A 27670-nucleotide genomic window follows, 5' to 3' on the forward strand; every position below is an offset into this window, starting at 1 on the left:
ATTGGGACCTAAACCCAGGCAGCTCTGACCCCAGAGTTTGCATCCTCGCTGATTTTTCAGTCCCTCTCCTGGCACTTAGATTTTCCTTCATAGGTCAGTGTCAGCTGTATAAAGCAGGGATTCATCATTTGCTAAAGCACCAACAGAGAACAGATGTTAGCAACTATTTCTTCCTATTCCACTGACTCTTTGATACAATAGGTTGCTAACGAAGGCCAATTCATTGTGGCATATCCCATCTTCCATAGATCCAGACAGAAGAATGTCTCTGTTATCTGCTCCACTGACAAAAGTGGAACAATATTTTCGGCTGGCTTTACCTCGTGCTAACATAACCTTTTGAAAAACTTTTTTTTTTAACATAAGAGAATTTAAGTTTTCCAGAATGATGCCCCATCCATATTGACTGTTAATCCATTTTTGTGCTTTTTTATTGATTTCATTTGGCATGGTTTGCATGCCATGGAGCCCTGGGTTGCAAGATGACTTTAGTCACTAATGAAATGTTTATAAATTAATAAAACAAAGCACAAAATGGTTTACCTCTCTCAAATCCCAAGATCTGATTTTTCAGGGTTTCTCTGTTCTGCTCCACTTCTGCTTTTTGATCTTCAGTCTGGTGCAACTTCTTATGGATTTGTTCCCTGATTTTGTTGAGCTTCCCGATGTCGAGGCGCATCAGATGGATTTCTTCCTCTTTGGCCTGTCATTAACAAGAGAGAATTATTCAGGACACTGAGTAAATAAAGAACCAGTGATTGAATGATGGCAAACTCAGAATCAATAGAAGGAAATTCTTCCTATGTCAGTGTAAGGTTGTTCTATGTGATTAAATCAAAACATACACTGTTTGATTTTGAAAGAAATTGAGAAAGTATTCTCTGAATAAAATATGTGTCTACACAAGCTAAAAATAATGAAAAGATGATAAAATTTGGTGTCTTAAGGTACCATAAATGTGGTATCAAGCAAAATAAAATTACTGAATCGCAAATATCATAAACATGAATTTTATAGAAACATTGTATTCAATGAACAATTTTCATGAACTTAAAAATTGATCTCTCTGAGAAGGTTATGAACATGCTATAAAATATTCAAACACTCTTCTGGAGCCATGGAGTCACTGTAGCCCAACTGCATCCACTACAGAAGGGGTCTTCCTTTCTCAAAGTGTGTTAGTGGATGGATGTACAGATGGACAGGTGGACAAGGCAACAGGAAGAGGCAAGTCCTCATAATGGCAAAAGGTACCCCCAAAATTATCCTAGAAAAGAATAGCACCAGATATTCATCAGATGTTTGAACTTCAACCTATATGGCTTTACACATTAATTAAATCACTTTTTTAAAATGTGAGCCTTAGAAATGACTGGAAAAGCAGCTGGAGATTCTTCTGCAAACAAAGGTTGGCAATTATCTCAACTCCTGACCATGAGGAAGAGACCTGAAATTAGTTGTGCATGTTAGCCTCAGGTTACTGCCAGAGGCCAAAACCTACTGGGCTGAGAATCTAACAAACATGGTCCATCTTCAAGATGCCCCCATCATGTTAACAAAGGCAAGAATTCATGACATAAGTATTTTTACTTTAATTTCACATTAGGGGCTAATATATTATTCTGACTCAAGGAGTCATTTCACTTCTGCTTCAACTTACTGCATTCTCATAAAAAATGGTTTTGAGTCAATCCATCATGGACTGCTTTAAAAATTCCTCAGGCTGAGGCCCTATAAAGTTCAAGGTGGTTGACTTTAAGGTCCCTTTCAGTTCTAAAATGTTTGAATGCAATGATTATTAACCCAGGCCCCAGGGTTGGACTTCAGAAACATCCTAGAAAACTCTCCTATTTCCAAGATGCATTCAAAACAAGAAGCAAGAGGTGCATATAAGTGTGTGCATGAATGTGGACATGCATGTTTATCAGATCCTCAGGAGACAGTAACACACAAAAAAGTTATGGTTCGCTGTTCAAATCCATGTAGTCTTGATAGGCTACTCCTTTTATGCCCAGTATTATAACATAACTAAACTAAAGGATGTGGGTTGGTTCCAAATTAAACTGATAAACACAAAATTATTCAGTTAGTCATGTAGGCACACAGTATATATCCAATACACATAATAAGTATAAAATTGTTACTCAAACTTAATTTGCAACACTCTCCAATGAGGACAGAAAGGAGAATGGAACCCTTTCTTGAAACAAATTTGGATAGTAGAAAAATCATGACTCTATAACCCTGGGTATAAATACCCATCAGTATCAATCCGTCCCCCGAGTCCTGCCACCCCACCTTCTCCGTATATGTAGTGAAACATATCTGAATTCTTTGCTACTCATGCACACAAATGGTTTCTAGCTCCAGGCAAGTGGGTTACTTGCAAGGCTAGTTACAGAGATGAACATCAGATCTTGCTTTGGAACGTATTTGCATAATCATATGATCAATAATCAGGTTCGTGATTTCCTAAGAACGAAAGTTATCAAACTGTCTGCTTCCAGGCCTAAAGCAATCACTGTAGGCTCACACCTGCCTCTGATGGCCCAAGGCTCCAGTGGAGCTAACACGGGTTATCCAGGCAAAGGCTGCAACCACAAAGGCAAACCTGTGTTCGTAAGTAATGAGAAAGGAAGTACTAGGGGACAGGCATTTCACTTGGGGTTTACTTTGAGCTCCAACGCCTTCTGCTGGTTTTCCTGGGTTAACTGCTCACAAACCAAACTGTGCTGTTCGTTCTCTTGCTGAAGCTTCGAATTTCTCATCTGAAACTGCTCGAGTTCCTTTGCAGCTCTCTCATTCAATATCTGAAAGGCGTGGAACAGGCTGGTTAATGCTTTTTAATCTGATTACAGTATCTGCATACACACACAGGAGGCCCCCATGCCTCCTGGGAAGATAACAGCCACCACACTTTTCTGTCTTTGTAGAAACTGTTCTTTTTCCCTACTGAAAGCTCTCACACACTCAAATATGATGAATGTTAAATGGCTGAGGAGAATGGCGCCTTCTAATGAACAACACAGTGAGCGTAATTTTTTTTTTTTTCTGAGAGCCTTGGGAAGTCTTGTTCGCAGGTGGTGGATAAATATTTTAATGCCTGTTTGCCATTTGGCAGGCTTTGCGTATGCAACAATTGCTATAATCATTGCAAATGAGCTAGAGATTCAAACTGGTTTTATAAGCTACATCTTCAGAAGCAAGTCTTGCATTAACATGCCTACAACATTTCCGTGAACAGAACCATTCTCTAACACCAACACAGAGGCAGGCCCCTTCAATCCAACTGAAGTCGAAACCCTGCAGCAGCAGTGGAGTGACTTCTATCTGCTAGATTTTCCTCTTCCCTACTATGAATGTCGTGAGCAGACATGGTTTTATAGAAACAAAGAATTCTACCTTGGAGGTCATTTCTATTGGGGGAATATTAGGAGCAGGAGATAGAAAATGAGCAGAGAGAATGGTTTGGGTATTTATTCAAAAATATAACTCCCATGCATGCAAAATTCAAGCATGGAAAGAATTCATCCTATTTCCCATCAATAGGGACTAAATAAAATGTAATCAGCTATGCTAAATATGCGATTGTGTCTTACAGGAATCTTGTATATTGCTAAGTAAAGCATATAGTTTTATTCTGATACCCAAAATCCTTTCAAATTTCATGTTCAGAGACATCTCACATTTTTCTTCTGGAGACTGCACACTCTGTATTACCTATTTGACTTTTGGCTTTATATAAAACGAATAAAGCAACTGGCAAAGACATGCATTCTAATATCTATGTTTTAAAAGTAGAAAAATACTGAATGACTTGCTAATTCTTTGGAGCTAACACCCAGAGAGAAGATATTTTTAAGAAAAGATTTTAGGGCTAGTGCTGTGGCACAGTGGGTTAAGCTTGGTCTACAGCACTAGCATCTCATATAGGCACTGGTTCTGGTCCTGGCTGCTCTACTTAAAGTCCAGTTCCCCACTAATGTGCCTGTGAAAGTGTCAGAAGATGGCCCAAGGGCTTGGGCCCCTGTACCCATGTGGGAGACCTGGAAGAAACTCCAGGCTCCGGGTTTTGTCTTGGCCCAGCCCCGCTTGTTGTGGCCATTTGGGGAGTGAACCAGTAGATGGATGATCTCTCTCTCTCTCTCTCTGTCTCTGTCTCTCCCTCTCTATATATAACTCTGCCTTTCAAATAAATCATTAAAAAAGATTTTGCAATTATATGAATTGCTTCTTTAAGAAATGAGAAGACAATAGAATTACTAATATTTGTGCTACCTTAAATCATTATAATAGGGAAATGTTAAAAATAGTGCCATAATAAAAATGCATAAAAACTGAGCATGGTTTCCTAAAGTTGAAAATTAAAAATAAATTATGAGGCTGGTGCTGTGGTGTAGCAGGTAAAGCCACCACCTGCAGTGTCCACATCCCATATGGGCACTGGTTTGAGTCCGGGCTGCTACACTTCCCATCCAGCTCTCTGCTGTGGCCTGGGGAAGTAGTAGAGGTCCAAGTCCTTGGACCCCTGCGCCCACTTGGGAGACCCAGAAGAGGCTCCTGGCTCCTGGCTTAGGATGGGTGCAGCTCTGGCCGTTACGGCCAGTTGAGGAGTGAACCAGCGGGTGGAAGACCTCTCTCTCTCTCTCTGCCTCTCCTGTCTCTGTGTAACTCTGATTCTCAAATAAATGAATAAATCTTTAAAAATAAATTAAAGATTAAAAAACAATAAATTATGAGAAAGGATGTTTGGCATAGTGATTAAGACACCACCTGGGACACCTGCATCCTGATGGAACAAGGACATAAGCCTCAGCCACTGCAGGTTCTTGTTACCCCTGCCTTCTTTCAAGAGACCAGTTCTGTCTCACACCCTGTAGTGTTCCGCACCCCATCCTCTGCATTCTTCCCCAGGTTTGGAAGCCAGTGGGACCAACTTGAAGAACCAGTATGGAGAAGCTCTACCTATTGCGCCCCACCCCGACTCCTGGTCCACCTAGGATATAAAAAGGCCCAGCCTGCTAGGGTCTGGGCCCTCTGCCATGTGTTCTTTTGGTCTGTGTGTACGCTAGTAGTTGGTCACCCACCTCTGCAGATTCATTTTCTCTGAATTAATTCGGTCTGGCTGTGAGTTCCTATTCTGTTTCCTTTCTCTGTTCTGCATTCTTTTTTCTTACATTTGGTGCCCCGCGTGAGGAGGCACCAATCTGCATTCTTTTCCTTACACAGCTCATATCAGAATGCCTGGGTTTGCATCGCAGCTCCAGCTCCCAACTCCAGCTTCTTACTAAGGTACACCCTGGGAGGCAGTGGTGACGGCTCAAGTAGCTGAGTCCCTGACAACCAAGTGAGAGACTCGGACTGAATTCCAGGCTCTGGGCTTCAGCCTGACTGAGCCTCAGCTGATGTGGGCATTTGGAGACTGAACCAAAAGAAGGGAGAGCTCACCCTGTCTCTTTGCTCCTCAAATAAATAATTTTAAATTAAAAGTAAACCATGTCATATGCATATAATGGAATATGATACAGCGATGAGAGTTAATGGTGCACTGAGCTCTGTCCAGTGGTACTTTCTGCAATGGTGCAAATGTTCTCTCCCTGTAATGATACGGTATTCACCAGCCATCTATGGGTACTGAGCATCTGAAATGACGCCAGTGCAACTGGGGAAAGGAACTTCTACTTTCACTTAATTTTAATGAATTCGATTTAAACAGCCACATGTAGCTACTGGCAACCATACTGGACATTATAGGTCTACAACTAAATGGCAACAACATGAATGAATATCCCAAACAGAATGCAACAGAAGATATACATTAAAAAGTACGTCCTATAATATTTCATTTCTGTGAAGTAAAAAAGCAGGTAAAACTAAGCTCTGCTTAGAATTCAGGATAGAGATGGTCTTTTGGGGGGCACAATGACTGGGAGGGGCTTCAAAGGGTTTCTGGGATGCTCCCATTGTTCTTCTGTTCCTTGGGATGGGTGCAGGTAACCAAGGTGTGTTCAAATGGTGAAAATTCAGCAAGCTCCATGCTTGTGACACATATATTCTTTATGTATATATTATACAACAATAAAAAGCTAGGAGGAAGTTAATTAACTCTTTGGAACTAGGGGGGAAAGAGGGCATAACTACCCAGAATGAGCACAAAAATCAACTTACGGTGTTAACTGTAAGTTACCATCACCAGTAGTGAAGGGATGTGCAAAAAAATTCAAAATGCACCAGCAGACTGTGAACAAAGGAACTCTTACTGTGCTTCCTTGGGCCCGGCACAGCCCACGCAGCTCACCTTCTGCTCCTTCAGCTGCTGCTCCAGCTTTTGGAGCTCCTCCTTGCTCTTCTGCACATACTGCTGCAGGGCCTTGATCTCTGCCTGCCTGCTGTCCATGTCCACCTGGATCTGCTTGAGCTCCTTCTCCAGTTTCTCCTTCTTCCGCGACTCCCGCGAAGCTTCATTCTGACGTTGCTGGATTTCTTGCTGAAACTAAAGGATACAGAGAGGAGAGGAGAGATGGGAATGACCCCTTGCCATGGCGGATCTCAACCAGCCAAGCCCCTGTGCCCCAACCCCTCAGGCCTGTGATGTCCAGGGCAGTCACTTTACATCATCCTTGAGCCCCAATATTCAAATTTGTCAGGAATATTCCAAATTATTTCTCAGGGCCTTGACACCGAATGCCTACCCTAATGGTAGCCAACATATCCACAATAGATTATTAAAAAATCAACTTGGAGCCAGCACCGTGGCTCACTTGGCTAATCCTTCGCCTGCAGCGCCAGCATCCCATATGGGCACCAGGTTCTAGTCCCAGTTGCTCCTCTTCCAGTCCAGCTCTCTGCTGTGGCCCGGGAGTGCAGTGGAGGATGGCCCAAGTGCTTGGCCCCTGCACCCCATGGGAGACCAGGGAGAAGCACCTGGCTCCTGGCTTTGGATCGGCGTAGCTCTGACCATAGTGGCCATTTGGGGGGTGAACCAATGGAAAGAAGACCTTTCTCTCTGTCTCTCTCTCTCACTAACTCTATCTGTCAAATAAAAAAAAATCAACTAAATATGCAGGCCCAGAATCCTAACGACATTATACCTGGAAAAATTTCATCCAGTTCTCCACCATTACAGACTTCTAAAAAGTGTGGTTGGCTACCTTAAACATGAAACTGTGTTTCACATTGTCCTGGACATTGCTAAACAAAGCACAGTAGTTTCACCTTGGTGTTCAAATTCTATTAAAGTCTTTTTCACACTGAAAGAAGTCTTGTGTTATTCTCCTGGAAACTGCACAGTGTGTACTATCTAATTTATTTCTGGCTTTATATAAAACTGTCCGAAAGGATTTGGTTAGGTGGTTTTTCTAACTGAAAGGCCAAAGGAACTCCTCTCCAGCACTTTTAGATGCTGGAATCTTGGCCTTCACAGGGCACAGCTGCTTGACCCAGAATTCTAAACAGGGAGTCCCTGCTGTCCTGACTTCTGAGACAGCGGAAGTGGAGAAAAAAAATGACTCAAGTAAGACCGTTCTCACAAGAATCAACCAGAGAAAGAAGCAGAGCAGAAGATGCTCGATTTGGGCTCAAGGGAAGAACAAGATGGGAAGGGAGACTGGAAAAGCACCGGGAATCTCCAGGGAGGTAGCAGTCCTTTATCTCGCCCTGCGAGGCAGGACTGACCTGACTGATGACTTGCTCTGCCTCTTCTTTCGATCTCTCTGTTTCCTGCTGCTGTCCAGTGGTCTGAGCTAAGGACTCTCGTAATTTCACCACTTCTGACAAGAGCTGGTCTCGCTCTTTTGTCACTTCTTCTTTGAACTTCAGTAAATCTCGGATACTGAAAAGGAAGAATACAGGAGTCAGGCTAAGTGGCCATCTGCTCATGGGCCCTTCAGATCACCCCCTGAGCTCGTCTTCCAAGTCAACAATGAACACTATTTATTTAGTTGTTAAAGAGAAAGATCTTTATGCCCTGAAACAGGAGTTGTTAACTGAGAAATAAGAAATGCCAATAATAATATGCACAATATAAGCTCTTCTTCATTTTTAAAGAAATAAACAGTACCTATTTGTGTGTCTTGTGTGTATGTATGTCTAATGGGCATTTTAACAGAAGGCTAGAAAACAACTCCAATCAGGTAACTGGCTATCTCTGAGGAATTTGAGGTGGAAAACTTGTGAGACTATACTTTCCACACCTTTGTATTATTCAAATTTGTTGCTAAGACTGTATTGCTATTGTCAACTCTTGTAATTAACCCTAAGGAGATATCAATTCAAGACATTATTTGTTTTACATATCCACTGGAGGGCTATAATCACAGTCATAAAGTCTAACATGAAACATAATTGTAAGCAAATAGTATGCATCACCACTTTTCTATCCATTCACCCAAGGAGAATAGTTTTTCCCAAAGGGATGAGGCCCAAATAAAATGTTCCCAAGAACAAAATTTGGAAAATCATTCATGATGTTGGTTTTTGGAGAGTATGTGATAACATTCATTGATTTGAATTGTAAACCAGGTATCTCTGCACTTCAAAAACCGATTCCACACGATCTGGCATGACCTTCTGCAGAATTTGAGCCTGCAGAAGGGAAGAGCTGAGACGGCTATGACATCAGCAGAAGAATGAATCTGGATCAAGGCAGCTCTCAGAGCTGACACAGCAAAGAACATGCCCTGAGGACTTGCAGCTGACAGTCATCAAATGACCAATCAGAACAAGGAGGCCAGAGTCCTGGTGCAGAGAGTTAAGTAACCACCTGTGATACTAACATCCCATATGAGCCCTGGATGGAGACCAGGCTGCTCTACTGCCGCCTGCTAATGTGCCTGGGAAAGCAGCAGAACATGGCCCAACTGCTCAGACCCCTGTCACCCACTGGGAGACCAGAAAGGAGTTCCAGGCTCTGGTTTTGGCCTAGCCGTTGTGGAAATTTGGAGAGTGAACCAGCAGATGGAAGATCTCTCTCTCTCTCTCTCTTTTTTTTTTTTTTTTTTTTTTTTTGGACAGGCAGAGTTAGACAGTGAGAGAGAGACAGAGAGAAAAGTCTTTTCTTTTCCCGTTGGTTCACCCCCAAAACGGCTGCCATGGCTGGTGCGCTGCGCCGATCCGAAGCCAGGAGCCAGGTGCTTCTCCCTGGTCTCCCATGCGGGTGCAGGGCCCAAGCACTTGGGCCATCCTCCACTGCCTTCCCGGGCCACAGCAGAGAGCTGGACTGGAAAAGAAACAACCGGGACAGAATCCGGCATCCCAACCAGGACTAGAACCCAGGGTACCGGCACCGCAGGTGGAGGATTAGCCAAGTAAGCCGCGGCGCCGGCCTCTCTCTTTTTCAAAAAATAAAACTTTTTTTAAAAAATGGGGATTTGACAATGTTTATTTACCAGCACCTTTGATTTAACATAAAGTTTCAATAAAGAACCTTCACATCTGCACTTAAACTCTTCTCTGGCAATAAAACCTCAAATTTCAAGGTTACTATGAGGAGGAACATCTGAGCACGTGACTGCAGATAAAATTCTGGGCTGAACAGTCATTATAGTTCCCCTCGTCAATCTCTTCCAATTCTAAAAACAAAAACAAAAACAAACAAACAAACAAAAAACCACCTCATCCTATGTGAATCTATTCCCTTGCACTGCTCTTCAGTACTGGCTCTGAATATGCTTGACTTTGTCAAGAAGGTGGTAGGGTCCATCACTATAGGGATCCCATCTTCTGTTTGTTTTTCCTAGTCCCTCCCCCAACAGCTATGCTTAGACATATCAACACTGGGTCAATGAATTGGGAAGGCATAAGAAACTGAGAGAACACTTATAATTGGTTGAAGATGCCCATGGAAATGTACGCTCACTCCTGACTCATTAACTGATGTGATGTTGTGCGTGCTCTACCCTGGGCCAGACTCCTGAAGGGGATATTAAGTTGTCTTCCTCCAGGAAGTTCGCAGCCTAATGAGTAGACAAGCATATCAATAAATAATTTTGGCATAACATGATCAGCGCCATACTGGAAACACATGCTGGATCCTATGGAAATAGAGAACATATTGATTCTTTCAGCCTAGCCACTAGGGTCTGGAGGTGGAGAGGGGGTTGGAATAGAGATGCTGATGGTGATGAATTTAAGACAGTGTTTGAGATAGGTCTTGAAGGAAGAATGGAAGAAGAGGCATTCCACACATAGGAAGCAGAGTGTGCAAAGGCACAGAGGCATGAGCAACCTGGTGTGGCTACGCATGAGACTAGAAGAGCCCAACTGGGGCAGATTTATCAAGGGATCCACACAACATTCCTGGGGATCTGGGTTTTATCCTTTGGTTATGGTGGCTATCAAACATGCTCATGCTGGGGATAGGGGCATACACATTTCAGAAGCATAAATCTGGTAGCCTTGATGAAATAAAGAGGGAAAAGTCTTCCTGTAGACAGGGAGACCAGCAAGAAGGCTACAGCCAAGTGCAGCAAACAACAGGGGGCATGAATCAAGGCAGAGGTGCTGGTGGTGAGATGGAGGGAAAGGTGATGCTGGGAAGATCAAAGCAGCAAGACAAAGCTTTCAGGGAGGAAGGAGTGGCAGAGGTGAAGAGCAACCCTGTTGTTGTTTTTTAAGATTTACTTATTTAGTTGACAGGTAGAGTTACAGAGAGAGAGGAGAGACAGAGACAGAGAGATCTCCACTTTCATTGGAAGTAGAGCAGCCAGGACTCGAACCAGTGCCCATATGGGATGCCAGCACAGCAGGCCGCTGCTTAACCCACTGTTCCACAGCACTGGCCCCAGTTAACTCTGATTTCTGGTCTAGAACTTGAGGGCATGGGGAAGGTGTTGATTAAATTAATCATGACGTGCAAATGAGAAAAGCTGGGACTCTAAGATAGCCAGTTCTGTTCTATACAGTTTGAGAGAAATAATTTTAAAGTGAGTAAATTTATATAGTAATGACTTTTATAGAGCCATAAGTTTAATATAACCACAAATAAGAAATTCTGTGTGTGGAGAAAAGGAGTATGAAACAGGGGCAGGTGTTTAGTCCAACAGTTAAGATACCACTTGAGATAATTGCATCCCATGTCAGAGTACCTGCCTTTTTTTTTTTTTTTTTTTTTGACAGGCATAGTGGACAGTGAGAGAGAGAGAGACAGAGATAAAGGTCTTTGCCATTGGTTCACCCTCCAATGGCCACCGCGGCCAGCGCGCTGCGGCCAATGCACCGCACTGATCCGATGGCAGGAGCCAGGTACTTATCCTGGTCTCCCATGGGGTGCAGGGCCCAAGCACTTGGGCCATCCTCCACTGCCTTCCCGGGCCACAGCAGAGAGCTGGCCTGGAAGAGGGGCAACGGGGACAGGATCCGGCGCCCCGACCGGGACTAGAACCCGGTGTGCCGGCGCCGCAAGGCAGAGGATTAGCCTAGTGAGCCACGGCACCGGCCCAGGGTACCTGCCTTTGAGTCCAAGCTCTGTTCCTGCCTCCTGCTATTGCTCACCCTAGGAAGCAACAGGCTCAAAGTAGTTGGGTCCTGCCATCCATGTTGGAAACCTGCATTGAGTTCCTGACTCTCGACATCAGCCTTGGCCAGCTCTGGCTCTTGCAGGTGTTAGAGGAGTAAACCAGCAGATAAAAAAATCCTCTCCCTCTCCCCTCTCCCCTCTCCCCCTCTCTCTCCCCTTGTCCCTCTTCCCTCTCCTTCTCTCTCATAAATAAAATCAATAAAAATTGGAAAAGAAAACCATCTGTGGAAAGCCATCAAAGGAGAATTGGATTTTGGTTGGTTTTTTATATTTGTTTTTTTTGAATCAAGTAATTTTTTTTCATTGATATATAGTAATTGTCTTGTATCACAGAGAATATTCAAGAAGATACCAGCAAGCCCCAGGCTGTCTATTGAAGAAGGTTTCCACAAAAGCAAGCTCAACTTACATCAAAAAGGCTGTGACCTACTTGCTATCTTGGTCCAATGTCAGTCCAGACCCTTGCTCGACTAGTTTGGTCATGTTCACTATTTCCTCTTTCAGGGCAAGAATCGTCTCCTCCGCCTTCTGCTCCTTATCATAGGCTGAGTCCACCATCTTCCAGGCCTTTTCAACTTCCTAGATGGGCCATGGGATATCAGTGAGAAAAACCACACTGGGTTCCAGGTGCATGATAAGCTAGCAAATAAAGTACTACAGTGTAGTAGTCATTTATGGGGAAAGAATTTTATGTGTTATATGTTACACATTGTGCATGAGTTTGTCCTGACTTACTGTCCAGCATGAGCTAGTCAACAGTGAGCAGCACTGGGAAAGAGGGGGACGAGCAAAGCACATATTTTCTTGGGTAGGTGAGGGTGGCTACAAGACTCACACACTACCGAGGCTACTCTAAGGGGATTGTTTCTGACATAAAGATGTTGGCAGGGTTACAAAATTAAAGCTGCAATTTTATATGCTTTCCAAGTCCAAATACCTACCCAAAGAAAACTTTATCACATGGAGAATGGTCATAGATCCAAATCCTAAACTGGTAGATTGAAGTGAATCTCTTGGTAGATTTACATATAGAAAATATATTTTGTCCTCAATCCCAAGTGAGATTCTGGATGGCAAAGTTATCTTTAGAACAACCCAGAGTGACGCTGTTCTTCCCTGTGACGTAATTGTACACAAAAACTTTGGTAATTCCAATTTCTGGAAACCCAAACCCATGCCTTGTCATCTCAAATGCTTTTAGCGGAGAAATAAAACCCACAGCAGGGAATGGAAACAATGATTCATACAGCCTTGGCTTCCCTATTGCTGTGAGAAGCAATGTCGAGGATTAACACAAGAACTCAAAAGTGAATTACAGCCCCTGGAGTAGCGAGCAAAGGACAGGGCGTTGCAACAGCACTGAATTTTACCTCGACACTTAGCTTTCCTGCAAAATATTGTCAAGTGGAGTGCCAGCCGTTTAGACAGAGAAGGACCTATAAGCTTTAAGTGAAAATATTCCACTTTCATGTTGTCAAGAAATAAAATGAGTGAATGAGAGTGTTTAACTTAATTTAATAAATTCATGCTCACTATTATATTGAAGAAACAACTCTTGAGTAACCACAGCACATAATATAGTGACTAAAAACAAAATGTCAATTTCTAGGATATGTTCTTATGTAGCAATCCCATTCTGGCAAAGCAAATGAAGGATATTTAAATGATTTCATAAAGTTTTATCCAAATCAACTTTACCAAATACATGATAATCAATTCATGACTCCCATTTCCATTGTAAACATACAATGAAAATTGATTTTTCTCATCATAAAATAAATAAAAGCCTTCTTATATTGGTTTTTCAGGAAGGAGATGAAGAAAATTACAATAGAGTAAAAAAAAATAACACTCAAAAAACCAGGTAAGGCTTATTTTGTACTGGTCTTGGAAATTAGTTTGAATTGGATGACATCTAGTTGCATATCAAGAGAATGGTCCAAAAAAATTATAAATTATTTCATATAACTAAGGTTTTGTAAATGAATATGTCTTGATCTCTTATCACCCTAAGATCAACAAGGAACATTTATGTTTTATCTTCAAAATGATATAACATACTTGAGGATGAAAAAATACAGCAGAAAGTAAAGCAACACTTCCTCCATATCCCCTGGGATTGAATCCCCTCTCTCCTATCATGAGGAATTGGGTGGATCAAATGGGAAGCAAGGGGATATGGGGAAGGTCAAGGACACCACATTTGGAATTCTCAAGATAATCTCTACTCCAGAAAGAGGAAAAGTAGAAATGGGAAAATATCTTTAACAAGCTGTCATCATGAGATATTTAATTGCTCATCTTGCAATAAACAAGAAGTACGGACATTCCTAATACCGCATTTACTTATCTCTAAGTCTTTTTGCTAACCCATTATTCCCCAGAAACCAAGCAGTAAGGCCCTCCAGTATTTTCCGCATGGCGAAATTCACCCTGGAGAATTACTTTCTTTGAAAAAGAGCATTACTCCCCAGCTTAATGAAAGTTTAAATCATGTAAATTTTTTACCCAGCTACTCTTTGACCAGCAGCCTCGAGCTGGGATATTTTAAGGGCAGGCTCACGCTCTCTGGACCACTGACCTTCTTCAGGTATGCAATGGTGGTCTGATCATCCTGTGAGACCTTCAGGGCAGTGGCCACCTTCGCAGAGTTAACCACAATCTCTGCATTTAGCTCTCTGCATTTGGCCATCAGACGCTTCTCATTGTCATAAGACTTTTTCAGGATGGCATGAAGTTTCTCATATTCAATCCTAAATTTGTCCAGACTTTTATCTCCTGAAAGTTCACCAAGAACCACCTGAAAATCTCTTTCAATTTCCTCAAATGCAGTTTCTTCCAGCACTAGCTTTTCACCCTTATCCTGCATAGAAGAGCAAAGATGGGAATCAGCATTGCAACATTTACAAGGAAACATTGCTACCACCTCTGAAGGAAAGACCTGCATACATGCAAAATAAAAGCTATTAACAAGCAGAAAAACTAACATTACATGACAGGAAGTAGTCTTGTTTATGCTCTGATGCATTTATACATAGACAGGTACATAGACTGTGTGTGTGTGTGTGTGTGTACAGGGGGTCTTCAAAACATTCATGGAAATGAGTATTATGAAAAAATCATGCATGGATTTCATAAAATTTTCACCAAAATAAATTTACCTTTTAATTCCACTCCCCATGAACTTTTTGAAGTATCCCCATGTGTGTGTGTAAATATACACACACTATATATACACATTGTCTATACATACAACATATGCATTAAAATATATATGTAGAATATGTACGCATTAAGATAATAATATTCCCTACTACATGATGTAGGATTAGATTAAATAGTGTTGATGTTAAACACTTAGCCAAATACCTGGCAAAGAGTCAGCATTCAATGAATTTTAGTAGCTGTTAAGATTATTCTGGAGGCCAGTGTGTGGCATAACAGGTAAAGCTGCCACCTTCAGTGCTGGCATCCCATACGTGCGCTAGTTCGAGCCCTGGCTGCTCCACTTCTGATACAGCTCTCTGCTATGGCCTAGGAAAGCAGTGGAGGATGGCCCAAGTCCTTGGGCCCCTGCATCCACATGAGAGACCTGGAAAAAGCTCCTGGCTCCTGGCTTCAGATCAGCTCAGTTCCAACCATTGAGGCCATTTGGGAAGTGAACCAGCAGATGGAAGACCTCTCCCTCCTTCACTCTCTCTGCCTCTACCCCTCTGTAACTCTGCCTTTCAAATAAATAAATAAATCTTAAAAAAAAAAAAAAGATTATTCCAAACCTCAGTCTATTTTCACTGGGTACTGCTTACTTTCCTGAGGACTGCCGAGGGGAGTCATGGCATGTTGAAGTCAGATGTGCAGAGATCTTGGCACAGATACTATTAAATCACACTCACAGTGAAACCAATCTGAAATATGGACTGTTTTCCTAATCATTTCTGTCCCTTAAAAAACTAGGGAAGTAGGCACTGAGCCTATTGGAGTGACTGGATTCAATTCCCAGCTCCAGCCTCCTGCCAATGCAGACTCTGGGGGGCAGTGGTGATGGTTCAAATAATTGGGCTCCTGCCACCCATGTCGGGGAACTGGACTGAGTTCCTGGGTCCTTGCTTTGGGCTTGGCCCAGCCCTAGCAGTTGAGGACATTTAGGGAGATACATTGGAACTCTTATTTCCCTACTGTGTTCCCCATAAAAGGATGTTGAAGTCCTAGCTCTAGCACCAATGATGGTGATCTTATTTGGGAATATAGCAATTATGTATAATTAGTTAAGGTGAGGTCACACTGGAGTAGGCGTCATACCCTCACGCGGTATGACTGATTTTCTTGTGAAAAGGAGAAATCTGAACCCAGAGATGATGATGGACGCAGAGTTTGGACAAATACAACTGCAATTCAAGGAAAACTAAGGATTGTCAACCACTACCAGTAGCCAGGAGAAGCAAGGAAGGATTACACTCACAGTCTCAGAGGGAGTACAGCCCTGCCTACAGGTTTGGGACTTTTAGCCTCCAGAACTGGGAGGCAATAAATTTCTGCTGTTTTAAGCTACTTCGTTTGTGGTATTTTGCCATGACTGCTCCAGCAAACATGTACACCTACTTCTTGCTAGATATAGCACAATAATAAAAAGAATGGCTATAGTTAATAAAGGTATTCATTAACTCAGTAAATACATACTGAAAATCTACCATATGTAAGTTCTATGGTGGAGTCTGCCGAGATACCAAGGTAAGAAAAAAATAGCTTGGGACAATATAGCAGGTTAAGCCACCACCTACAAAACCAGAATCCCATATGGGAGCACTGGTTAGAGTCCTTGCTACTCTGTTTCCAGTCCAAACTCCTGCCAACATGCCTGAGAAAGTAGCAGAGGATGTCAAAGTACTTGGGCCTACACCACCAATGTGAGAGACCCAGATGTGATCCTGGCTCTAGGCTTCAGCCTGGCTCAGACCTGGAAGATCTGTCTGTGTCTCTCCCTGTCCCTCATTGCTCTGTGTTTCAAATAAACAAATGAAGGGAGGGAGGGAGGAAGGGAAGGAAGGAGGAAGCGTGCCTACCCACTGGGAATTTGTGCTTTAATAGCTGGTGGAGTTTATTACACAGATGATGGAAGTATGGAATTTTGACCCTGCCACAAGATGAATTCAAAACTCTATAATAACCCACAAGAAGACAGAATTACCCCCCTCCCGGTGGCAAGAATAAAGCAAATTTCATGAAGGAAGTAGCATTTGAGTGGGTTCAAGAAGGACAAGTGGAATTTTTACAGGTAGATGAGGGGAAAGGACACTCCCAGGAGCTGAGCTGGCAAAGCTCAGGCAAATGCTCAAGGCCTCGCAATCATCCAACCAAGCTAAAGTCTAAGAGCTATGGCAGGGAGAAGGTAGCAGAAGACTGGCTAGGAGATTAGGGACAGACTGGGAGCACTGACTAGCATTCCAAGGGACATGGAATGCATTATTCTGAAAGCCATAGAGAATCACTCAAGACTTTCACATACAGGACTGCTAAGATCTGCAGGGCCTTATTTATGTTTGCAACCTATGCTTTGATATTCTACACTAAAAAGGGCTTTGGCATCAACATTCTATAGCTAATCAAAGAAACTGAGACCACCTCTAATCCCAAAATAAAGAAAAATGCCAGTTCACTCTGAATATTTTGGGTAAGTAGTCCAGTTCACCTTCAGTTTTGACAATTCTGTCTTGCCCTGTATGGAGAAAGTCTACACATTTTTTGATTTTCAAAAATACTTGTATTGTTAATAAATCTCACAAGATGACAAGCAAGCAAAACCCAGTCTTTGGAGATTAGATGTGGAGTCACAAGCATATCCATAACATTTCGTGTAATGACTTTAGTATGAATTTTAAATTCAGTAGAGGTTTTCTTCCTGACTAAAAGCAGATCCTTGCAAAGACCACAATGTAGCAATTCCACGAAGAAGGAAAAACTCACATTAAGGAAATATGGTGATGCTGCTGCTCTGTTCTTCCCCCTTGTTGATGCTAACATGAGCACACACAACAATTTATCACAACAATGTTCTCAGTTCCATTCCTGCAACTGGCATTAATGTCAACACTTGATCACCAGTCTAATGATTTGTTTGCAAACCAGGTTTTCCCTATACACCTGACGCTTAGCACAGGAATGGAAGAACATCAAAGAAAGGAAAGTTCGAAAGAAACTTTGATGAGCAAAATAAACTTCTTCATAGTATCATTAAAAAGTATACTTATCGGGCCGACGCCACAGCTCACTAGGCTAATCCTCCACCTTGCGGCGCCGGCACACCGGGTTCTAGTCCCGGTCGGGGCACTGGATCCTGTCCGGTTGCCCCTCTTCCAGGCCAGCTCTCTGCTGTGGCCAGGGAGTGCAGTGGAGGATGGCCCAAGTGCTTGGGCCCTGCACTCCATGGGAGACCAGGAGAAGCACCTGGCTCCTGCCTTCGGATCAGCGCAATGTGCTGGCCGCAGCGCGCTGGCCGCGGCGGCCATTGGAGGGTGAACCAACGGCAAAGGAAGACCTTTCTGTCTGTCTCTCTCTCTCACTGTCCACTCCGCCTGTCAAAAAAAAAAAGTATACTTATCATTAAAAAGTATACTAAGAGTAAAGAAAAAATAATCTCTTCTTTGTGACCAATAAACAGTTGGCCTCTACACTGTTACAGCATATAATGGTATCTATCTTCGAAGCATAGTATCAACATGAAGTGATCAAAGAGAACCTGCCACACTCCTTCCTTCATTCATCACCTATCCATTATTTGCTATGTGCCAGGCACGGAAAACAGCTGCAAAATGTGATGGGGCCAGAATGGAAACAGAGAAGCACGAAAGGAGGGGTATGGAAAAGTTGGCTTAGGTCCAGTGAGAAAAAAAATAGAAGAGGGGGGAAAAAACAAGAGGAAATAATAAAAGGAATGGGAAATAATTAGTTCACAGCATTGGTATTTGGGGCTTATATATGCACAATGAAGAAGAAGAAAATAAACCAAGATGACTAGTGGGAAGGAAGAGGAGAAACACTCTCAAAAGGAAATAATGGAAAATAAAGGCAAACAGGAAGCTGCAAGAGGAGCATACTGGGAAGGAAAGAGACCAGGTGAATGACGTATGGGCAGAAGCAATGTGGCCTCGGCAATAAGGATGTCAGACAGAAATGCAAGGGGTGGGACCCAGAGAATGTGCGGGGTGGGGGTTTGAAAGATATTATGACAAGGAAAGGAGGATGCTGTTGACCACAAGCAGATGGAGTGTACAAAGGTGGACTGGAAATACGGGAGATGGCACATGATGGAGATGTAGGTGGTAAAGAGGGGACAAGAGAAGCGGTTAGAGGGGAGTGAGGGCGTGATGGTGCTGAGAGGAGGGACAAGGCCTGGCTTAATGGGTGTGGGACCTACTCTGTTGCAAAGGGTTCCTGCTCAGAAGACCCCACCCTTGGTTGAATGCTCATCTCTCCAGTATTGAAAGTCTTAATTTTTAAACAAGAGGCACTGTGCTTTTATTTTGCACCAGGTTACCAAATCATGTCACTGGTCCTGGCTGTGACTGTGTGATGGGTGAAGTGGAGAAGAGCTTTGATGAGTGATGAAGGATTTGGGGAAGGCCATGGTGGGTGCAGGCTGTGACTGGCAAGTGATGACAAGGACCTAAGGCTGCTGAGATTATAAATGAGGGAGCTAATGGGCAGGCAGGAGGTCACTGAAGGGTCATAGAAATGATCTCCCCTCTGTGAGGCTGAAGACGCAGTGTGCTATAATATGGGGGAGTAAACAGAGGCTACAAGATGTTAACACAGGGGTCAGTGACAACACAGGGCAGCGGCTGAAGGGCCTTCCTGAAGACATGTGACAGCATAGGGATCAGGGTGTGACAGGGGGGTCAAGAGTAGGTGAATGGGGGTCTGGGCATTTGTGAAGCCTTCTCCAGGTCCGCAAGTCAGGTGAGACATCGTCGGTATTTCTGTGTGCCTCTCTCTTATGACACCACCTTTTGCCTAAAACACGTCAGGCATGGGTCTGTGAACTCCCGAATTTCCTACCGCTTTAGGCACAGCCCCACTTTAATAGTGGGTGCGGAGTGTGTCCACACCACTGAAGGCAGGACGGGAGGTAGAGGGCCAGGGCCAACAGAGAAAGACAGGGGAGGTAAAGGTGCAGGCAGAGATAGGCTGTTGATGAAGGATCAGAATCACTGTGACAGGAACGATGGGTCGAGCAAGAAACGACAGGGAAGGGCGCCGACTCCTGACCTCGGCCATCTTGACGCTCTCTGGGGCGGCCTCAGGGGCTGCTGTGGAGACCGCAGACACTGGGCCGGAGTCTGGAGAAGGGGCTGTGCTCTCTCCTCAGGGTCTAAAACAGCGACACGTTATCCCCATGGCCGGCTCAGGGCCGGAATCCGGCGCTCGGCGCGTCCTCTCGTCGCCTGGCAACTGCCACGCCCACTAGGGGCGCGCGCGGACGTTCGAGAGGGGCGGGGGCTCGGAGGCGGATATGCAAATATAACCCGGAGGGGGCGGTGCCTCTGGGAGGCGGGGAGGAGTCCAAGGTGTGCGCGTCAGTCAGAGAGGGCGAAGAGGAAGAGGCCCCCGAGGAAAAGGACGGTGGGGAACCCAGCAGGAAGAGCAGGGACTAACGCTGGGGAGGAAACGCGGACTGGAGAGTTCCGGATGAGGCTTGTGACGAGAAGCGAAGGGGATTCGACCCTTACGAAGCAGCTACTGCGTGAGACGTGAGGGGAAAGAAGGGCGAGCAAACACAGCCCCTGCCTTCCCTCCTTATGAAGTTCAGGGGCAGTGGTGAGAAAACCATAGGGCAGAACCCGAGACACGCCGCCCTCTGGGAAAATGTGTGTGCAGCCACGCAGTCTCGCTCAAGTATCTCCCTTCTGTGTGGGACGCCTCTTCCACTACGCCTTCCCCTCCTCTCGCTTCCACACTCCCTCCGCTTCCTCCTGCTTTGGACTTGGGGTTCAGATTTGAAGCCCTTAAACTCTGACTCATGAAAGGGACAAGAGCCCTCTCTGATTTTTTTTTTCCCCTCGATCCCCAACGCTCATCTTCAACGACATAGCTATTGTGCTTCGGTGTCTATTTTTTTTTTTTTAAGATTTATTCAAATAGAATGACAGAGAGGTAGAGAGAGAGGTCTTCCATCCGCTGGTTCACTCCCCAGATGGCCGCAACGGCCGGAGCTGCGCCCATCCTAAGCCAGGAGCCAGGAGCTTCTTCCTGGTCTCTCACGTGGGTGAAGAGGCCCAAGGACTTGGGCCATCTTCCACTGCTTTTCCAGGCCATAGCAGAGAGCTGGATCAGAAGAGGAGCAGCCGGGACTCGAACTGGCTCCCATACGGGATGCCGGCGCTTCAGGCCAGGGCTTTAACCCGCTGCGCCACAATGCTGGCTCCTTGGGTATCTATTTTTAATGGATAACATTTTTACAGTACTTCTTTAATAATTTAATAATAATAGTTGGAGCCTAGAGATTACCTTGTTTTCTGCTCGTTCCACTCAATATTCTTTTTAAGGATCTCTCCTTGTTGCTGTTGGTGTGGTAATCCCAGTGCCTGGTTTCCGATGCTGGGCAGCCACATTTTGCTCCCATTCCATCCTTTCCTCAAGTGTCATTTATGTTAGATAACAAGACTGACTCTGATACTCCTGTACCACAAACAGTGCAGCCATGGCCATCATTGTCAGTGGTCCCTATGGACGAATAATTGAGTCTTTCTCAATCTCAAAGCATAAAAATATTCTCCATCATTTTTTCTTTTAGCTTTATAGTTTTACTTTTTCATATTCTGTTCTCCAGTCCATCTGGATTTGCACCTTTATATATGGTGTGAGATAGGGATCCTATTGCATTGCTGTCCAAGGAGTGAGCTATTTTTCCAGCATCCTGTATTAAACAATCCACTTTTCCTAAATGGTTTGGGAAAGGTGCCAAATGTAAACGGGTATTTCTTAGCTCTCTAACTTGTTTCTGTGCCAGTACCACAACATTATTACTGTAATTTTGTAGTCAAGTCACTCTGATTGAAAGGCAAGTTTCCTCCCTACCCCCCAACCACCACCTTCTACTTTGCCAAAACTGTTTGGCTCTTCGTGAACTATAATGCTCCCAAATAACTTTAAAAATGTTTCTCAAATCCCTCATGGAAAAATTTCATTGAAAGTGCATTGCACTGATTATTTAAGAAAATGGACATCTATACAATGACATCTCATCCATGATCCAAGACTGTGTATCCAGTAGGCAAACCAAGAAAATGTAGCTGAGTTGTAATGGAGCATGGAGGTAGTCAGAAATGTGGCGGATGAACCAGAGGGGTGAGATGAACCAAATGATGAGCCACATTCATAGAAACATGGTAGAGATAAGCAAGCGATATAACTTGGGCTGCTCTGAGTGTTTACAGGAAATCTGATCACACCCTGGAAACATCAGTTTCTGGAGTCACCATGACCCAGAGAGACTCCACAACCTTCCTGAAGGTCTCTAACAACAGAAAAAGACCTAGGGGGCCCCGTCACCCATCTCTCGTATAGCATAATGTATTGGGCTATGCATCTCCATGAGTTCTAGGAATCTCCTAAAGGGTCATAAGCCGATGTTCTGCAAGGTTCCCTACCAACAGGCTCAAGGCTGACCACAGGAACCACCAAGGTGATGAAGGCAGAGTCACTGTCCTCTGCATTCACATTCTGGCATTGGGAGAAAGACAGAAATTACAATTATCTCTCAAAATATGATGGAATCATTTAGTACATTCCATGTCCATAGAAAGTACTGTGGGGACTCATGGAATCTAGATACTGATATTGAGAGCAGTACTTACAATATAGGGAAAGAAAGACCTGAACATAGACAAGCAGGGATCCTCAAGGCTGAGAAGCCATGTGACACATTCAACTCACAGAAAAGGGATGCAGGTGGGCACCAATATGGATCAAAGAAAGGATGAAAGGATGAGTGATTGGGCGAACCCATTTATGCAGATGAAACAAATTGTTCGATTTCTAAGTCTCCAGTTTCTGGAAGACTATTCAGTCATCACCCTGCTCCCTGTGTTGTCGTAAGTAAAAGCATCACTAGGTGGCATCATACTACCAAAAGTCCTCCCTTTCAGTACCTCCAGGACAATCATGCCCACCAAGACAAATAAAAGGGCTTCTAGTCACCTCATTTTTCACACCCACTTGATCCATTTATTGAGCACCTACTTGATGCCCAGCCCCATGCTGCAGACCATAGAAAGAGAATACAAAAGGAGTTGGAAGATAGGTTCTCCTCCCTGAAGGATCATAAGGGAAACATGCATGTCACCTCTCCCCCATAAAACGTGTTTGAAGGCAATCTGAGTCACGATGCAGTGAACACTGAAATGGATGCCAGGACATAAAGTCCTATGGAATCGGACCCTTCTGACCTTCTGGGACCTTCTCCCGTCTCTCCTGGTTATCACAGGTGTCTTTTTTTATATATGAAATCTTAGATTATAACCCCTGATGGCATTAATTCACACTTGGGAGTAGCATTTGAGTGGGTTTTTTTTTTTTTCAGCTTTTTTATTTTTTATTTATTTATTTTTTTTGACAGGCAGAGTGGACAGTGAGAGAGAGAGACAGACAGAGAGAAAGGTCTTCCTTTGTCGTTGGTTCACCCTCCAATGGCCGCCATGGCTGGCACGCTGTGGCCGGCGCACCGCGCTGATCCAAAGGCAGGAGCCAGGTGCTTCTCCTGGTCTCCCATGGGGTGCAGGGCCCAAGCACTTGGGCCATCCTCCACTGCACTCCTGGGCCATAGCAGAGAGCTGGCCTGGAAGAGGGGCAACCAGGACAGAATCCAGCGCCCTGACCGGGACTAGAACCCTGTGTGCCGGCGCTGCAAGGTGGAGGATTAGCCTAGTGAGCAGCGGCGCCGGCCCCACAGGGGTCTTATAATTTCTTAAATATGTCACATTCCTTCTCACGGCCTGGCATTCACGCTGCTGATCTCTGGAAAACAGGACCCTCCCTCTTTACCTGGATGATTCCCATCCATCCCTTCTTCGGATCTGACTTCCTCAGGGCAGTCTTTTCTAACAAATCGCCCAACACCAGTCCACCTTTTCAAGTGCTATCTGTTCTACCTCTTGGTCCATCCCACAATAGTAACAAGTGATCCATTCATGTAAACTGTAAGTGCTGGTTTAATACCTGCCTTACTTACCAGGCTGTCAAACAACAAAGGGACAAAGATTACGTATGTTTTGTTTGCCCTGTCTCCTCTGGTGTCATGGATCGTATTGTATCTTCCCAAAACTCAAATGTAGAAGCCCTAAAGCCTCCTCCTTCATACCTCAGAATGTAGCTAAAGAAGTAGTGCCTTTTAAGAGGTGATTACCTTAAAATAGGCCCAAGGGGTGGATTCAAGCTAAAATGACTGGTGTCCTTGTAAGAAATAGAAATCTGGACAAAGAGACACTAGGAATTTGTGCACACAGAGGAAAGACAGAGAGAAAGCAGCCATCTACAAGGCAAGAAGCGAGGACTCAGGAGAAATCAAACCTGCCAGTGTCTTGTTCTTGGGCTTTCAGCTTCCAGAATTGTGAAGGAATAGATGTCTGTTGTGTAAACCACCCAGTCTGTGGTCCTCTGTTAGAACAGCTCTGGTAAACTAATGGAACTATTTGGATGAGCTCTAAAATAAGGAAGACCAGCATATTAGGGAAATGAACATGGTAGACAAGGCTCTTGAGCCTGGCCTTAAATGATACATATGAGTTAGAGACATGGGAGAAAATAAAATCAAAGAATGGGAATAAGGCTGGGCAGATAGATAGCAAGGCAAGAATGCCAAACTCCTGCTACAGAGAGAGTGATGTCCTTTTCAGGGACTAATGGTCACCAATGTTGAGAAGAGAGCAAGTCTTGGAAGCACAACACAAAAGTGACTGCAAACTCATGGATCAGGGCCAACCAAGGACACACCCCCGTATTCTGTTAAATCACTCGAATAGGCAATCATGAGCTGTGACCGCTGCAAAGCTCCTGTTGAAGCCTGAACATAACTGTCTTTTATTCCTGTCCTCCTCGGACTACTAAGCTGTATGCCTTAACAGTCATAAGAGGAGCATTACTTGCACGGTAATACTCTTCTCTTCAACAGCACCCAGGGAGCGCATGAAATAAACAGCAACACTGACTTGCAGCCCTGCATGTAAATTCCCAGCCTGCAATGCAAAGTATCAGTGCCCTAAAGGACACCTGCTCCTCTGATGGGTCGGAGAGGGCTTGGAGGCCATGCAGGGGGAGCTACACAATCTGCTGTCTCCTTCTCTGAGACTAGAAACCCCCACCCACAAGTATGTTCCAGAAAGCCCTACTTTCCTCCTCAGGGCCATAACTAAATGGCCCAGGGGTGCAGACCAAACACACATCAGCCAATTCTATTGTTTTCCTTTAAGGGAATGTATAACTGGGACCAATAGTTGCAAGTCAATCACGACTGGGGCCTGAACTGAATATGTGGAGCCCAGGAGGGACAGAGGCATGCGGTTTTCATAGAGAAAAGGATAAAGCAAGTGAATGAGGAGGGAACTCCACAGACCCAAAGAGAGAGGGAGAGAGTGGGCAGGTGGCTGCTGCTTTAGTTGTTAATGCCTCTTCACAGGCTAGCAATCGTCCCTGGGGAATCTTGGGTTCTGCTAGATATTTTATATCCCCCTAGCAAAATTACCTTATTTGTTCAAGCTAGATGAAGGGTGTTTCCAGTGTGTATGCCCTCCCTTCCCCCTAGAAAATCCGAAACCTAAAAAACAAGAGCCCTGGCCTATTTGCATAGGCAATCTTGTGGTATCACTGGATTTAGTATCCATGAAATCTAAAAACTACATTTGGGTCCCCAAACGACAGGGTAAAAACTGTCCCAGTCATCATGTGTAGCATTTATCCTCCAGGCTGTTGTGAAGATTAAAAGCCCACGTGTTGCTGAAGATTGTTACCATTTATCAGCAGATCCTGTGGTCACCTTAGATGACAGAGTCGAGTCCCAGCTGGCTAGTACACTCCAAAACCGTGCAGGGCATATTTCATTCCTTTAATCTTCTCCTTTCCCAGCCTGCTGCAAACCTAACTTAACAGAACATCTGCTGAGCATTTGACATCGGTTCCCAAAGGGTCTCCAGACAAATTCTACTCTTGATACTCGAGGAGAGAATGAAGCTTGGGCAGATTTATTAGGAAGCCAGAAGGGTCAGGCACAGGGGAGAAGCTGTGAGGGAGCAGCCACTGCAGGTGATCATTTTTATCAGGAGAAGGAGACAGTAATGTCATAACCATCCAGTCATCTTCCCTGCATTGAATTTTATTGGCTTCACATCGGCTACTGTCTCCCAGTCAGGTTACTTCGGGGTATGACTAGTTAGGCTCACTCTTTTATTTGGTTCTTCTTGCCCAAGAGGCCAAATTTGAAGCTTGATGTTGTACCTAGGACTGGTGAGGACTTGCACAAACCAACCAGCTGAACAGCCTGGTTAAAAAGTTGGAGTGGCTCCACACACAAATACGTAAATGAATAAATGAGTGAGAGAAAAAGTGAATCCTGGAATACAATCAAATGTTTAAAAATCAAAGCCCAAATACCTTTAATGATGAGCCAGTGCCCTGAAAAGTGCTGTTTTAAAACACCTCTAGACTTTGTATGTGCTGATCCCTATGTCACCTTTGTTCAGTAAGCTGCTTGCAAGTCAGCTAGTGTTGCCTCCTCCAAGAAGTCCTCCCCAGTTAAGTTCTTCCCTCCTGTGCTGCTAGAAAAGCTGTGCACTTCTCTGTCAATCCTGCCTTGTAATCATTTCCTTCTTGCCTCCTCCATCAGGCTGGAAGGGTCCACTTGTTCTTTAATATATCTGTGGTGTTCACCTATATGTAGCAGACACTAAAAACAAAGTCTGATGAATGAACAGGAAATACAATTAGTTCATACACTCAGGCGCACAGCAATTCCTCTTGGGAGTGATTAGTGACAAAGGGAAGTTGAAAGCTGTTGGAACACAAACATTTAAGATTCCCAAGATAATTAAGCAAAACCATTTCCAAGAACACACCAGGGTTCCAAACAGAAGTTTTAAGAATTATAATAAAATGCACTTATCTCATTTTTCTCCCTATCCCTAATGTTAAGTAACAAAGAATTGTGTCTTATTTTTCTTACCTACAGAGTGGGACACATATATTCATAGAAGGTCCTCAATAAAAGCTCACAAATTGTCATAGGCATCTATAAAATGAAACTCTTTGCTGTGTTAAAAGAATAAACTCCTTTTCCCAGCCAATAGGTCTGTTGTTTTCTTTCAAATACCTGCTGGTAGATCTACTGATTTCAGCAACAGCAAATTCCTGCTAAGCATCTACCAGGAACAGTTGCTCTTTGAAGCAATGCAAGGGAGGCAAACAGCCTCAGGCCCCCTTAGGGAACTTGAGTACCAATTTAAACTAAAGCAGGACAATTTAAACCTCTGGGACTTCAGAGACGGGTCTAAAATACCAGTGTATTTTAGAATCGAGCACCAAGGTCTACAAACTTTCTCTGTAATGGAGCAGGTTAAGAAATATTTTGGGTTTCACAGGCCACAGTCTCATGGCCACTACTCAACTCTGCTGTAACAGCACAAAGTAGCCATAAACCACACATAAAGTAATGGGCATGGCTGTGAGCCAATAGAACTTTATTTACTGAAAGAGGTGGCATACTGGACTGGGCCTGCCAACCGTAGCCGGCCAATTCCTGATTTAGCACAGTGCCTGGCATAGAGTAGGTGACCAAAATATTTGCTGAAGAGATGAATGAATAAGTCAATGAAGTTTCCCCTAAACTTACAGCATGGTGATTTGTTTCAAATTCCAGTGTACTACTTTCAGATATCAACTACAGGGAGGGAAATGAATACTTATTGACCAGAAATAAGCTGGTTAGAAATTTTCTGGCAGTTTTTTCCTACTCTAGGTGGTGTATGTAGACAGAAAATTAACACATAGAAAACAGTAACAGCTTTCGTAACAGAGATGTAGGCTAGAAGTGTGATTTAAAGAAGCATTTCCTAATCTTAAGAAAAGAAAAGAAACAAAGCAAAGCAAAACTACTTAAGGGGCCAGTGATATAGT

General features: G+C 43.9%; 1 protein-coding gene across 1 annotated transcript in view; it reads right to left on the reverse strand.

Annotated features, from left to right (window-relative positions):
* Nucleotides 1–19982, reverse strand: part of CFAP58 (cilia and flagella associated protein 58) — a 107879-nt gene extending 87897 nt beyond the window's left edge. Inside the window, exons 1-7 of the mRNA XM_008270490.5 lie at nucleotides 19778–19982; nucleotides 14097–14378; nucleotides 11946–12094; nucleotides 7675–7831; nucleotides 6299–6493; nucleotides 2673–2810; nucleotides 544–703 (exon numbers count right to left, since the gene is read on the reverse strand). Coding sequence (XP_008268712.3) covers nucleotides 544–703; nucleotides 2673–2810; nucleotides 6299–6493; nucleotides 7675–7831; nucleotides 11946–12094; nucleotides 14097–14378; nucleotides 19778–19786 — 1090 coding nt within the window. The 5' untranslated portion in view covers nucleotides 19787–19982. The remainder of the gene's footprint in view (nucleotides 1–543; nucleotides 704–2672; nucleotides 2811–6298; nucleotides 6494–7674; nucleotides 7832–11945; nucleotides 12095–14096; nucleotides 14379–19777) is intronic.
* Between the last annotated feature and the right edge of the window lie 7688 nt (nucleotides 19983–27670).

This window comes from Oryctolagus cuniculus, chromosome 15 (genome assembly GCF_051225735.1).
Source record: "Oryctolagus cuniculus isolate XC-2025 breed Fujian yellow rabbit chromosome 15, ASM5122573v1, whole genome shotgun sequence".
Lineage (NCBI taxonomy): Eukaryota > Metazoa > Chordata > Mammalia > Lagomorpha > Leporidae > Oryctolagus > Oryctolagus cuniculus.